Below are 13,052 nucleotides of genomic sequence, written 5' to 3' on the forward strand. Positions count from 1 at the left end.
ACCTCACCACAACCCCCTTTCAGGCAGTTGTAGAGAGCGATGAGGTCTCCCCTCAGCCTCCTCTTCTCCAGACTGAACACCCCCAGCTCCCTCAGCCGCTCCTCATCAGACTTGTGCTCCAGACCCCTCACCAGCTCCGTCGCCCTTCTCTGGACACACTCCAGCACCTCCATGTCCTATCAGACACCCACAACGATGCGCAGCCCACAGACACCCACGCACGCCCTCGCTCGCCCCGCGTACACCCACGCGCACCCTCCCCACGCTGGAGGACACCCACAACCACATACCCCCACATGAACATCCACAAACACCCTCACCCACGCCACCACACCCACTCCCCACACTGGCAGACCCCCACACCCATGTACCCCCCCACAAACACCCCACCCCTCACACAGACCCCACGCAGACACCCGTGGGCACACTCCCACGCCCCACTCGCACACACATACAGCCCCGCACACCCACCCACGACACCACAGACACCCCCACTCCTCACACACACCCCCTCTCCCCCCTCATCCCCTCACAGCCGCCCCCCCACACCCCCCCGACGGCCACAGATTTCACCGTCCTCCACGGCCCAGAGGGGCCCCGCACGCGTCTCCCCCTCACCCTCCCCGGGCCCCAGACCCAGGCAGCCCGGCCGGGCCGCAGTGCTCGCCCCTCACCCCGCGGGCCGGGGGCCGCCCCAGCCTCTCGCCCGTCCCCGCTCCCCGAGCGGGCCCCGCACCGCGGCCGCCGCCACCGCCGCCTCCCTTCCGCACCGCCCCGTCGCCATAGCGACGGGGAACGCGGGCTGGACGGACTACACTTCCCAGCGTGCAACGCGGCGAAGGAGGGGCGGCTTTTCCGCCCGCCCGCTCCCGTCGGCCCCCGCGCGCGGCCAATCAGGAGCGAACAGGTCGCGCGGCGAGGGCGGGGGCGGAGGGCGGTGAGAAGATGGCGGCCAAAGGCGGCAGGAACGGGCTGCTCGACAAGGTACGGTGCCGCGGGCCGCCCGGGGCCCGGCCCTCCGGGGCTGCCCCATCCCGGCGGCGCCGCCCCCCGTCTCAGCGGAGTCCCTAGAGCCGCTGGGCCGAGCCGCAGCCACCCCGAGCTCGGGCCTCAATGCGTGTGTGTGTGTCCCCCCCCCGCCTTGCTGAGGGGCAGCCCCCGCCTCAGCCGTGGGGCTGCGGGGAGCTCCTCCGCCCGGCAGCAGCGCGCCCCGTCGCGGCCACCCGCTGCTGCCTCCTTGTAGGAACCGGGCGGTTAATGGCAGGAGAGGCCCCGGGGGGGGAGCGGGGAGGGAGGAAGCGTCCCGCGGGCGGGCCGTGCCGCGGCACCGGGCGAGCCCGTCCGGCCGCGAAAGCAGCAGCAGCAGCCGCCTGCGAGACCGCTTCTGTTGTTTTTTTTTTTTCTGCCAGCGTGGCTGGTTTTAGCCCAGCCGTCCTGAGAAAAGCCCGGCTAGCGGTACAGCTGCTCTCCTCCCGGTGGGTCTTCTGCCAGGAAAGTAACGCTGGGCATGGCAGAGATGTCAGGTGGAGCAGAGCGTGCTGTAAAAGTCTGCTCCTAAGCCCAGTCTCGTCTCAGTAGTTCAAAGGAACTTGTTTGTAGAGTGGCTTTGATCTCCGTTCAGTTCTAAGCGGTCAGGTGTTTGTGTCACAGCTCTTCACGGTATTTGGCAGTCTGGTAGCTGAAACTAAAGACCCGGAGGCATTTTTTTTCCACGAGAAGATGGAAACGGTTGTGTCTGTATCTCTGGTTGCAAAAGGGTGTATTCAGAGTGGTGTATTTGGCATCTTTCGTTGAACTTCAAAATACGGATGACTGCGATTGAAAACACTTTGATTTTCATTGATACATGTATAGTCATAATTTCTAAAGAGTATAGTTTTCTTGCATCTGAGATGAAGCTATCCTATTGCTAAGATTTGATGGCATTTCTTCAGAACAGTAGATCAAGTTGTCGAGCAAATGCTTTCAGGGGAAGGTGTGGTGATGAAATTTTTTTTGGATATCTTCTGCAAATGGGCTCAGCTTTTGGTTTTGAAATGACAGTGCTTTGTGGTTAAACTTCAAAAACTCTGGAAAGTGTCATGCTCTCGCGGCATTCCTGCTCTTCCTGACATGTTCTGTGAATGCTGAGGTATCGTTATTTCAGAAGGAAAAGCAGTCATTGGTAAGGGAAATAACGCTGTTAGTGTAGGAGCCGAATCCTTTAGTGAGAAACCATTGAATAATTTCAGCAGGGCTTCTGTCTGAAGTACATACACACACTTGATAATGTTCTATCTTCTTTTCCCTCTGTCCCCACCCTGTCTGCCTTCATTTCCTCCCCCTGGATGACTTAAATGAAATCTGGTCATTTCTGTGAACCAGTCTATATATTGCTGAGGTATTATCTGGAGAATGTGGCCTTAGGTCCCTAATTTGCTCGAGCTTTTCTCGAACAGAGAAATCACGGGTTATCAGCGAGACTTTAAAGTCTTGGGATGGGTTGCTTGTTTAGTGTATCTTTTCATACTTTGCTAGTAAGCTGAATCAGGGTGAGTTTAGGGAGATTTGCGTGTTAACTATCCCATTTTTTTGTCCTTCTCACATTCTTCCAGTGTTTGTGATAATCAGGTAGCTCCTTCTGACCTCTCCCTGCTTATCCAGGACCACCTAAGAGTGCACGCTCACTGACTTCAAAGTGGTGTGCAGCAGTGGCTACAGTCCTCTCAAACACCTTGAGATTTCACCCATTTATCACAACACTCAGTTATTAACCACGCTCTGCCCCTACTAGAGCAAAACCTTCGTAGGTTTTGCAAGCTCCAGGACTAAAACCACTTCCTGAATACCAACTGCTGCGACTGCCTTCCGCTCCTGTGCCCCAGAAGGAGCTCTCTGGTACTGGGGGATGTTGACCATGAGTACGGTCAGGCAGCACTGGTATTTTGGGCAGAGTGAGGTCCAGAATTCCTTCCTCCAAGGCAGAGGCTGAGCTAGTCAGAGCTGAGAACGGCCGGGCTGACTCGCCGGAGTTTGCTACAACTGTTCCTTCAAGAAGAAGAGGAGGGAACTGATGTGCAGTGAGGTGTCCCTGGACTCTGCCACTTGCAAATCCTGCTTCTGCCTGGCTCGTGGTGTGCAATGTCACCGTTATTTTAGAATTTATGTTGAGGGGTGGGGACCTGTGGTTTGGGACTCGCTGCTCTGTTGGCTGCAGCCCAACCTACAGGAAAAGGCGATCAGCTGCAGCGTCGGCTGTGTGCTTGAGGGAGTCCATCTGCATCATCTGTTGAGGGTCTTCCAACCTCCCTCGGCTGCAGCGTTGCGGGTCCTGGTTTGAAGAGTTTCTGATCTTAGGGTTTAGGAAGGGGCGGTTACATTCTTTTCATCCTTGCAATAGAAAACACAGGTTAGATGCAAAAATGTTATTTCCCTTGAAGAGTTTATATAGTCTATGCTGGTGCTCCTCTTGTAGTAGCAACAAATCTTTTTTACTGTATGACGTGATTGTTTATGTGTGTAACACCCAAAGTGCACCATAAACTTCAGAGCAATATTCGAAGAGACAAGCTAGCTACCCAGAAGATGTTGCAGGCTAAAATTGGATGTGATGTAAATGAGGCTGACAGTAGCGGAATAAGGCAGGGGGAAGAAAAAGTTAAGTTTGTGCCGCGTCTGTCTTCTGAGATGTGAACATCTTGAAATTTCTCCCGTAGGATTTTTCTGTGCCTCCTGCTTATGAGGGAGTTTTATGAAGGGATTTAAATGAAGGTAGGTGATAGCTTGACAAACGAGCATTGTGAGCACTCAGGTCCTGCGGTGTCTGCTGTGAGAGCAAGCATTTGTTTTGCTGTCCCTTTTTTTGGAGCTAACAGCAGAATGCTCTCCTGCTGCGATCCAGCTGCGGGCAGCATCTTTACTTGAGCATGAACAGCTGGGGCCTTTGTGTGCTTCTAGTGTCAGATTGGTTTTGCGGCTTTCTGAAATTGCATTTCTGATTTTATTCTTTGTTTTTAAGTAAGGTAACCGCTGGCTGTATTTCAGCCTTCGCTCTGAAGCCTTGTTCTTACACAGGTACGCTTTCAGGTACCAAATCCGCTTCCTAGGTGTGCCTGGTTGTAGAACACTGTATTTGCTTCTCATTGATAGTTAGGATGTGTTCAGGACAAGTAAAACTTCTGACACTATAACCTTTCACTTGGTTTTTAAAACGAAGGAGCCAAATCACACCCAAACTGAAAAACTGTTTTAAACTGGTTGTTGTTTTGGTTTTTTTCTCTATCGGGCTGGAACCAAATCTGAGTTTTTCTTTTGAAGCCTTTGGAACTCACATCTGAAGTGCTCAAAATGAGTAACTGTTTGAAAAATACCATCCACTAGCTGGAGGAGCAGACGTGTTTGCATCTGCCAGGCTCCACAGGACATCGGTGCAGCTTCCCATTCCCTGCCCACGTGTGCAGGCAAGGCAGGGCTGTTCTGCAGACCCGAGGGGGGGTGGGTGGAGGCTTTCCCCCCCTGTTTGAGGGTGAGCACTTGGTGGTAGGGGCCAAATCTCTGGCTCTATTCCAGGCTGAACGTGGGGATGGCCATCAGGCAGACGTTTTGCCCAGGGTTGCACTGGTATGTAGACATCAGTGTACAGATGTGCATACATTTCTGTGCACATCTGGACGCAGAGGTAGCGTGGATGTTGACGTTTCCTTTGAGCACCTCTTTCTGCTCCCTCTTCCACAGCCCTGGCGCTCCGGGTGCCAGTGCAGCATCCTAGCCTCTCCCTAGCTCTTTGGTCCTGCAGATCAGCCTGGAAGAATTAAGAGAAGCAGCAGCAGCACTGTGGTGCTGTACTGTGTTAGGAGAAGTAACCTCGCGGGAACGTCAAGACCAAGGTAAAGGGAGGGCTAAAGCTTCTCCCTGGCTGAAATCCCAAATCGCAGGTGTGTCCCTGTTACAAGGTCCCTCCTGACATGAACCACCCTGGGATTATCAAGCTGTTACTGTCCTGAAGCAGAGCAGCCTCAGTCACAAGGAAGCCTGAACTGAAGAACTGCTGGTTCAGCTTGTTGCTTTAGACTGTCTTAAGATGAGATTTTTTTTCCCCAGTAACAGCTTTTCTTCAAAAAATATGTCACGTGGGCTTTACATCTACCCCTGAAAGTGCTGGTTCTCTGTTAGAGATTGGTATCAGTTAAAGATCACTGATGTTCTCTGGCAATTCCAGTGTCAGGTGGTTCGGGGCAGAGCACAAGAAGCAAGAACCTGGTTCTCGCTCTGTCACGGGCTTCCTGGATGTACGTCGTTACGGCAGTGCCTCAACTTGTTTGACATACAGATATTCCCCTCTGTGCAAATCCCTTCTGCGGATGAAGTGTTATCAGTCCTGTGCCTCCAGGGCTGGTTTCCAGGGTGCCTATAAAATAGCTTTAAAATCTTGAGGGTTTTTTTATTTTCATTTATTTCTTGATTTCTGAGCTTTTCTCATTGGTGTTTTCCAGCTATTCTATCTTCAGCTATATCTAGAAAGCTGTTGGTTTTATCTGGGAGAAGAGAAGAAATTTTAGCATAGCTTGATTGCATCCTCATGAGCTTTAGGAAGAAAAAACAGTCATAATAAGATTGATTAAAAACTTGAGTGTTGATGATAGGATAGATGCACTGTGCTTTAATACCCAATAAACCGTGCTGTTGCCAAAAGCAGAGACTCCAATATTAAATATTTAATCGTAAAACATATCAAAAAAAAATCACTTGAGTGTTATCTTCTCAAGTGTCTCTGGATGCTTTGTCTCACAAGAGAGCAGGCTGGAGAATGCTGTTGTGTTTTATACTAAGGATTGTCTTGTTTTAGCCCTAGAAGTGTGGAAAACTTATTCAAAATATTTACTCAGATGTATTTTTTACTTCTTCAAAATGATTTGGTGGCCTTTGGGGGGAAGAAAAATCACAACTGTACTTAAAGGCAGGTCTGGTCTGAAGGAAGGTATCAAATGGCCTGCTGAGGTTCCTTGTGGTGTTTAAAAACTTCTCATTCATTTTGTTCTTCATTATTTGTCGAAAGCAGCAGGGGGAAGGGTAGACCAGCTATAAAGACTGAGCCTTTTCAGGGAGTTTTATCAACAACAAAAATAAACTCCGCAGGCTGAATGACGCCGTCCCTCCTGGGTGAGGCTTACCTTCACTTGAGCTGTACGAGTACAATAAAGGACAGAATGTTTCCCCACAGTCACAGCCGAGTTCAGGGTTCGGTTAGTGACTTATCCAGTAGCGAATCCAGCTGTGCTGCGTCTTGCACGTGTCTCACTAGTCAATATTTTTGTCTTTAAAATAAGAGGACTTTTCAGCACCCTACAAGAATAATCCTGCTGTTGCAGGAAAGTACTCTGTTTTAGGGTTTTGCTAAGTGGAGTACGTTTCCACGTCGGCAGGCTTGTTGGCTTTCCTTCCGCTCCCTCGTGAGAAATAGAGGCTGCACCTGGGAGCGGTGAGGTCAAGTCTGAATGCGTTTCTTCAAAGCTTTTTTGATATATCTGTGGGATAAGGAAAGAGGGACTGGGTGTTGGTGTTATTACTTTGAGACTTCTGACTTCCAATTCACTAATTAGGAAAGAAAAAAGGCATTTTTTTTTCCTTTCCCTAGTCTAGCTCTTGATACTTTAATCTCTGGGAATTCCAAAGGGCAAGAAATAAAACTGTTGTAGATGCTTTTATAAGGAAAAATAAATAGTTGAAAGAATTCTTCCGTATTCTTCATGGGAAAGGGTTTGGCTTTCAATTGTCATGTGTGCTAATTAACCCTAGGAAAAAAAAGGGGGCTACAAAAAAGTAGCTGCCTAAAACATTTTGTAGCTTACACTGGTGTGAGAGTTCTTTCCCAGTTGTCCGTGACTTTTCAATGCTTCTGGCTGGTTTTGTCCCTCGTAAACCAGCTATTGCATGTGCACACACGGTGACATTTACTGTGCACCTAATAATTCATACCTGAGAGCCTGAAGGAGAACCAGGCTTTTCCCTGTGCGAGTGTAGGGGAAGTAGATCAGGTTTTACATCTTACTTTAGAATGGTTTCATTCCTGCTGCAGAAGGGAAATGAGCTCTTCTGACAGGTAGTTAATAAATCCAACTTGTGAGCTTCGGGAGCAGGAAATAACACGAGTGAAGTTGAGAATTACTGCTAATGGCAGATAAAATTTGAGCTCAAGTCACTCAAGTGTTTGAAATGACTTAAATGCACAGGGCTCAAGCTCATGTGTCCGACTGTGGCTAAAAGGAATAGTGTCACCAAAAAATATCATCGTTCAGAGGAAAATTAACCCCTTTGATAAGCTGAGCTGTTGTAGCTGAGATTCGCTGTTGATGAAGGAACAGATTATGAGGAAAATCTGAATATAGAAGAGAGACGGAGTCTCTTGCTTTCCTTCTGGAGGATGGTCTGACTTCATTTCTTGTTCATGCCTTTATATTCTCCCCTTGCACCTGAATTGTTAAGAGTGCCTTGAAATTCTCCTCCTCTCATCAACCCCCAAATAGTGCGTTTGTAACAGCTTGGCTGAAAAGCGTGAATACCTTCAAAGGCAAGAATTCAGTCATAACTGACGCTTTCGGCACATGGCAGCAGGAGCAGCAAAAGCAGAATCGAAATTAGGATAAAACTGATGTAAAAAGTCACTTCACCAAATATTTTCAGTACCCATGACAAGACGGATAAGCTTAAATCTGCAAGGGTGATGGGTACGTTGGTGCTGAGGTGACTTTTGGTGCCATACAGCTGTGTAACAGGCCCCAGATTCCGTCCATCTCTGGTCAGGTTTTCCCAAACAGGTAGGTATTTTCTGGGTTGCCGCCCATCCTTGTGCTCACGACAGGAACAAGCATATTAAAACGAAAGGCTAACCCGTGCCAAATTCTCTTAACTGCGTTTGGTTTCCATTGCAGTGGAAGATCGACGACAAGCCGGTAAAAATTGACAAATGGGACGGTTCAGCTGTGAAAAATTCTCTGGATGATTCTGCCAAAAAGGTATGTTCTGTGACTGCAGATTTCTCCCTCTTGGGAAACACTCTTATTTTCTTAGGTTTCTACATTTAGTTTAAAAACCCTGTAAACTTGTTTGGTTTCATTGTGAAGTGCCTGTAGCCGTGCCGGTTCTGTAGCATCTCTTGGGATTCCCGTGGCTAAAGCAGTGTTTGTGCTTAGAGTATCAGCAGTTATTACGATGTCTGATGCAGACATTAATTCTGTATAAAGTTTCTGCTCAGTTTGCCCATGTATTCAAGATTGTTTTATCTAAATCCTTTCCAGAAGCAGTTTGTCAAATGTATGAAAAGCACAAAATAAACTCAGCTGCCTGTTTCTCCCACAGGTTCTCCTGGAGAAGTACAAGTACGTCGAAAATTTCCGGTTGATCGACGGCCGACTCATCATCTGCACAATCTCTTGTCTCTTCGCGATTGTAGCTTTGATTTGGGATTACCTGCACCCCTTTCCTGAATCCAAACCTGTTCTTGCCTTTTGTGTTGTATCATATCCTTTACAGATGTTGTCTCGTTTATACCAAAAGGGGTTTATTTTCCCCGTGAAGCACAACAAAACCCTTCTCTGTATTCCCATTTTCAGGCCTGTGGGAATTTTACTGCCCGTGATGTGGAGATCAGCTGATGATCAAATAGTCTTCATGTGATGGTAAAATTCCTGCCTTGTCTGGCTGTAATGCACCTAAATTTGGGTGATCTGGGTGTCCAGCCTTCCCCTGCAGCAGTGTGGAAGCCTGGACAGCAGCTCGGCTCACGTCGGAGGAGTCAGCGGCTGCCTGGGCAGCTGATCTGCTGCTCTCCACGCTCCCGACTGTGTGTGAGGTGATTTCCCAGATCTCAGACACCGACTGTGTAGAGATTCCTCCACTTTGTGTTAATCTCAAACCGAAGATCAGCCCTTGAAAGTTTTGGGGGTTTGTTTTGTGTTTTGGTGGTTATTATTTTTTTAATTCTACCTATAGGCTGGTTAGAGAGACGGCTGCTCTTTCCTAATATGACAGATCAGGTACCAAGAGCGCAGAGTAAAACAGAGGTAATTCTTGCCAGCACCTCCACCTCCACCTCCAAAGAAGAGCAGATGCTGCAAATCGGGGTTTAAATGTTTAGAAGTCAACTCTGTTTAGAAGTCAACGGTAAAATTTCCGGTGTTACAGCCCAGCTGGGTTGGGGTTTTTTATGTTTGGGCCCAGAGGGTCAGCGTGGCGCTGATTTCCCCGCAGCTCCTCTAGCAAGATAAGATGCCTGCAGAGGTTTTACATCCAAAATGTACGTGACAGCTGAGAGACGCTTTCAAGGGCGGTTTTGATGGTACCAGCATGAACTGGTAGCCTGGAAACTTCTTGCCGGCCTGGGAGTCACTGTACCGCTAACGGCTGCGTGATCTGTGCCGAGGCCAGTTGGATGAGGTTCAACAAGGCCAAGTGCCGGGTCCTGCACTTGGGTCACAACAACCCCACGCAACGCTACAGGCTTGGGGACGAGTGGCTGGAAAGCTGCCCGGTGGAAAAGGACCTGGGGGTGATGGTTGACAGCCGGCTGAAGATGAGCCAGCAGTGTGCCCAGGTGGCCAAGAAGGCCAACGCCATCCTGGCTTGTATCAGAAACAGTGTGGCCAGCGGGAGTAGGGAGGGGATCGTGCCCCTGTACTCGGCGCTGGTGAGGCCGCACCTCAAATGCTGTGTTCAGTTTTGGGCCTCTCACTACAAGAAGGACATTGAGGTGCTGGAGCGTGTCCAGAGAAGGGCGACGGAGCTGGTGAGGGGTCTGGAGCACAAGTCTGATGAGGAGCGGCTGAGGGAGCTGGGGTTGTTCAGTCTGGAGAAGAGGAGGCTGAGGGGAGACCTCATCGCTCTCTACAACTGCCTGAAAGGGGGTTGTGGGGAGGTGGGTGTTGGTCTCTTCTCCCAAGTGACAATGACAGGACAAGAGGAAATGGCCTCAAGTTGCACCAGGGGAGGTTCAGGCTGGATATTAGGAAAAATGTCTTTCCTGAGAGAGTGGTGAAGCACTGGCAGAGGCTGCCCAGGGAGGTGGTGGAGTCACTGTCACTGGAGGTGTTCAAGGAACGTGTGGACATGGCACTGTGGGACGTGGTTTAGTGGGCATGGTGGGGTTGGGTTGGTGGTTGGACTTGATGATCTTACAGGTCTTTTCCAACCTTCAAGATTCTGTGATCATGGGCAAGTCATTTCGTTGTTCCAGGCTAACAGTTCTAGTTGGCTTTTAGCATGAACCTTGAGATAATTAATCCTGTAGCGCTGAAAATTATTTAATTCCAAAAATGAGAAAGATAAATTGCTTGATCCGTGCTGAGGAGGAACGCACAGAGATTAATTCTGTGGCTCGTTTGGTCTCACGCTTTCCCGCTGTCTCCCAACAGATGTTGCTCCAAAAAAATTAGCGAAGTAATTGAAAACAGTATTTCGTTGTTGTGATTTCCGCTTTACTTCATGCTTTCACGAACAAAGCATTTTGTGTGGCCGGAGAAATCCCTTTCAGAAAAGCGTGTAGGGAGTTGTTGCTTTCCCCCACTGCTTCTAGGCATTGATTAATGCTCTTGTGCAACGGCAAAGATTTAAGAAAGTGTCCCAATAATTATTTAATTTCTCACGCTAACGAGACGTCAGCCAAGCATCCTGTTTGGAATGATAATGTCACGAGAGGTGGTTGGATGACGGTGTCCGAGGGGATCCAAGCAATTTCTCTGCCTAGTTTCTACTTCTAATTGCAACTTCTTAGTTTCCTTAACTTTTTTTTTCCCCCCACGTATTTTGTGATGATGGGCATCCTGACTATCTATACCTCATACAAAGAAAAGAGTATTTTCCTCGTAGCTCACAGAAAAGACCCCGCGGGGATGGACCCCGACGACGTTTGGCAGCTCTCCTCCAGTCTCAAACGGTAGCGTTGACTCCAGCAGCCCGGGCTTAGCGAGCGGAACGCAGCGGTGCGGTACCGGCACGGCTTCGGTTTGCCTGTGCTGCGTGCACCCGTAGCTATTGCACGCTCCGCAGCGGGGCAGAAAAGCTGCGTTTTGGATAACTCCTAAACCAAATGGGAGGGGGAAGTATTGGTGTCTCTGCAATATTGGTGTGTCTGCACCGGGGGCCTGAGCTTTCTGCAAAGGATCGGCTACTGTGCCGTGATCTTTGCGGCTTCCCAGGCAACTCGTGATGAATATTCACCGCAGAATATTGTTACTCGGAAGTAACAGTGATCTGTGACTGGCTCGCTGGTCTCATGTCCACCATTTCCATCCGTATCTCTCCGTAAGATCACCCTAAAATATTTTCCTTTACTTTTATACCTACAAATCTGTTTCTCTCCATCAAAATCGACATCCCCATCTGGAAATGGGAGCGGTGCCACGCGGTTATCTGCCGCCAGTGTTAACGTTTCGCTTCTCTTTAAATGGGGGGGGAAAATTAATCACAAGGAGTATAAAAATCTTTAATTGTGTTTATAATTAACACCTGCACCTTGTAGCTGTTAGTGTCCGTGTGGGGACCTCCACTCCTGGGGGCTTTCCCCTTAACTCAGCTTTTCGTCGGTGTTTCAGCTGAGCCAGACTTAAATTCTGCTCTGAAATCTCTCTCCCCTTCCTGCAGGTTTGATGACAAGTACACCCTGAAGCTGACTTTCATCAGCGGGAAAACCAAACAGCAGAGGGAAGCCGAGTTCACCAAATCCATCGCAAAATTCTTTGATAACAACGGGACGTTAGTCATGGAGGCCTACGAGCCGGAGGTGTCCAAGCTGCACGATAGCCTGGCCCTGGAGAGGAAAACAAAATGATTTTCTGACGCCGCCTGCCTCCTGGGAATGTGCTAAATTAACACCAATAAAGTAAAATAGCAAAAAGTGAATCATTGCCTCTGTTTTTGTCCTGAAATCCTAGTGAATTTTTGGATAAGTGGGATTTTTTAATCTCAGATCCAACATTTTTTTTTTTTGAAGCTACAGTAAACCTTGGTCTGTGTGCCTGCCTTTCTGGTTCCGCCAGCTCCGGGGCGGCCCGTGGAGGAGGATTTGCCCGTGGGGACCCTCAGGAGGGGACACTCGTCACCCACGCTACCTCCGCTTTTACCTGGCAGCGCTTTATCAGTCAGCTCCGTGCCATGTAGCGGGGCGGGGGGGAGTTACCATTTGTATTTCACTCCTGTCACCTTTCATTTTGAGTGAGGAATTCAGGACAAAATCCTTCCGTAAGAAAGACAACTGTCTGCTCGCAAGCAAGTCTTGTTTGGTTTTGTATTTATCTAATTGGGGGTGGGGGATTCTTTTATATAAAAGCCTTTTATGTGTTGGGGGGGGGATAAATATGCTACTTCTGTATGTTCGGCCACGAAGCTTATCCGCACGGTGAAAATAAGGCAGGCGAAGAGCTGTGGCTGTCCCTGTTTGTCCCCCGTTTCCCATCGACCGCTCTCGTCCCACTCCCCCCTCCTATAAAACGGCATTTTCTAAAAAAGACCTTTTATTTTAGGGGGTTTTTTTGCAATAAAAGGGAAGGACAGACGTCAAACGTGTTCCCGAGCATCTCTGCGGCGTTTCGCGGCTCAGGGCGGCGCGGGGGGGTCCCTTTAACCCGCCCCCCCCGCGCCGGAGCCGCCAGGAAGGGGCGGGCGGTGCGGGGGGCGGAGCGGGGCGGCCCCGGCGGCGGCGGCGGGTGGAGAGGGGGTGCGGGGCCCGGGGGGGGTCAGTGCATGCGGGGGGGGGCGAAGCGGGGGGGGGGGGGTCGGGGTGGGGGGTCAGTGCATGTGGGGGTGTAGGGGAGGGGGTGCGGGGGGGGGGGGGGTCGGGGGGTGCGGGGAGTCGGGCTATGGGGGTGCGGGGGGGGGGTCGGGGGGTGCGGGGAGTCGGGCTATGGGGGTGCACGGGGGGGGGTCCGGGCATGGGGGGGGCACGGGGGGTCGGTGCGTGAAGGGGAGGGGGGCTCTGGGGGTGCAGGGGGGGTACATGGGGGGGGGGTCGGTGCATGCAGGGAGTCAGGCTGGGGGGGCATGGGGGTTGTAGGGGGATGCACGGGGGGGTCGGGCATGGGGGG

General features: G+C 50.3%; 1 protein-coding gene across 1 annotated transcript; it reads left to right on the forward strand.

Annotated features, from left to right (window-relative positions):
* Nucleotides 1-945: 945 nt before the first annotated feature.
* SPCS2 (signal peptidase complex subunit 2) lies at nucleotides 946-11,865 on the forward strand. The gene is made up of 5 exons (XM_059823740.1): nucleotides 946-984; nucleotides 7,908-7,991; nucleotides 8,335-8,495; nucleotides 10,772-10,906; nucleotides 11,614-11,865. The coding sequence occupies exons 1-5, from the start codon at nucleotides 946-948 to the stop codon at nucleotides 11,798-11,800; spliced, it is 606 nt and encodes a 201-aa protein (XP_059679723.1). The 3' UTR covers nucleotides 11,801-11,865.
* Nucleotides 11,866-13,052: the final 1,187 nt, after the last annotated feature.

Source organism: Gavia stellata, chromosome 1, assembly GCF_030936135.1.
Source record: "Gavia stellata isolate bGavSte3 chromosome 1, bGavSte3.hap2, whole genome shotgun sequence".
NCBI lineage: Eukaryota > Metazoa > Chordata > Aves > Gaviiformes > Gaviidae > Gavia > Gavia stellata.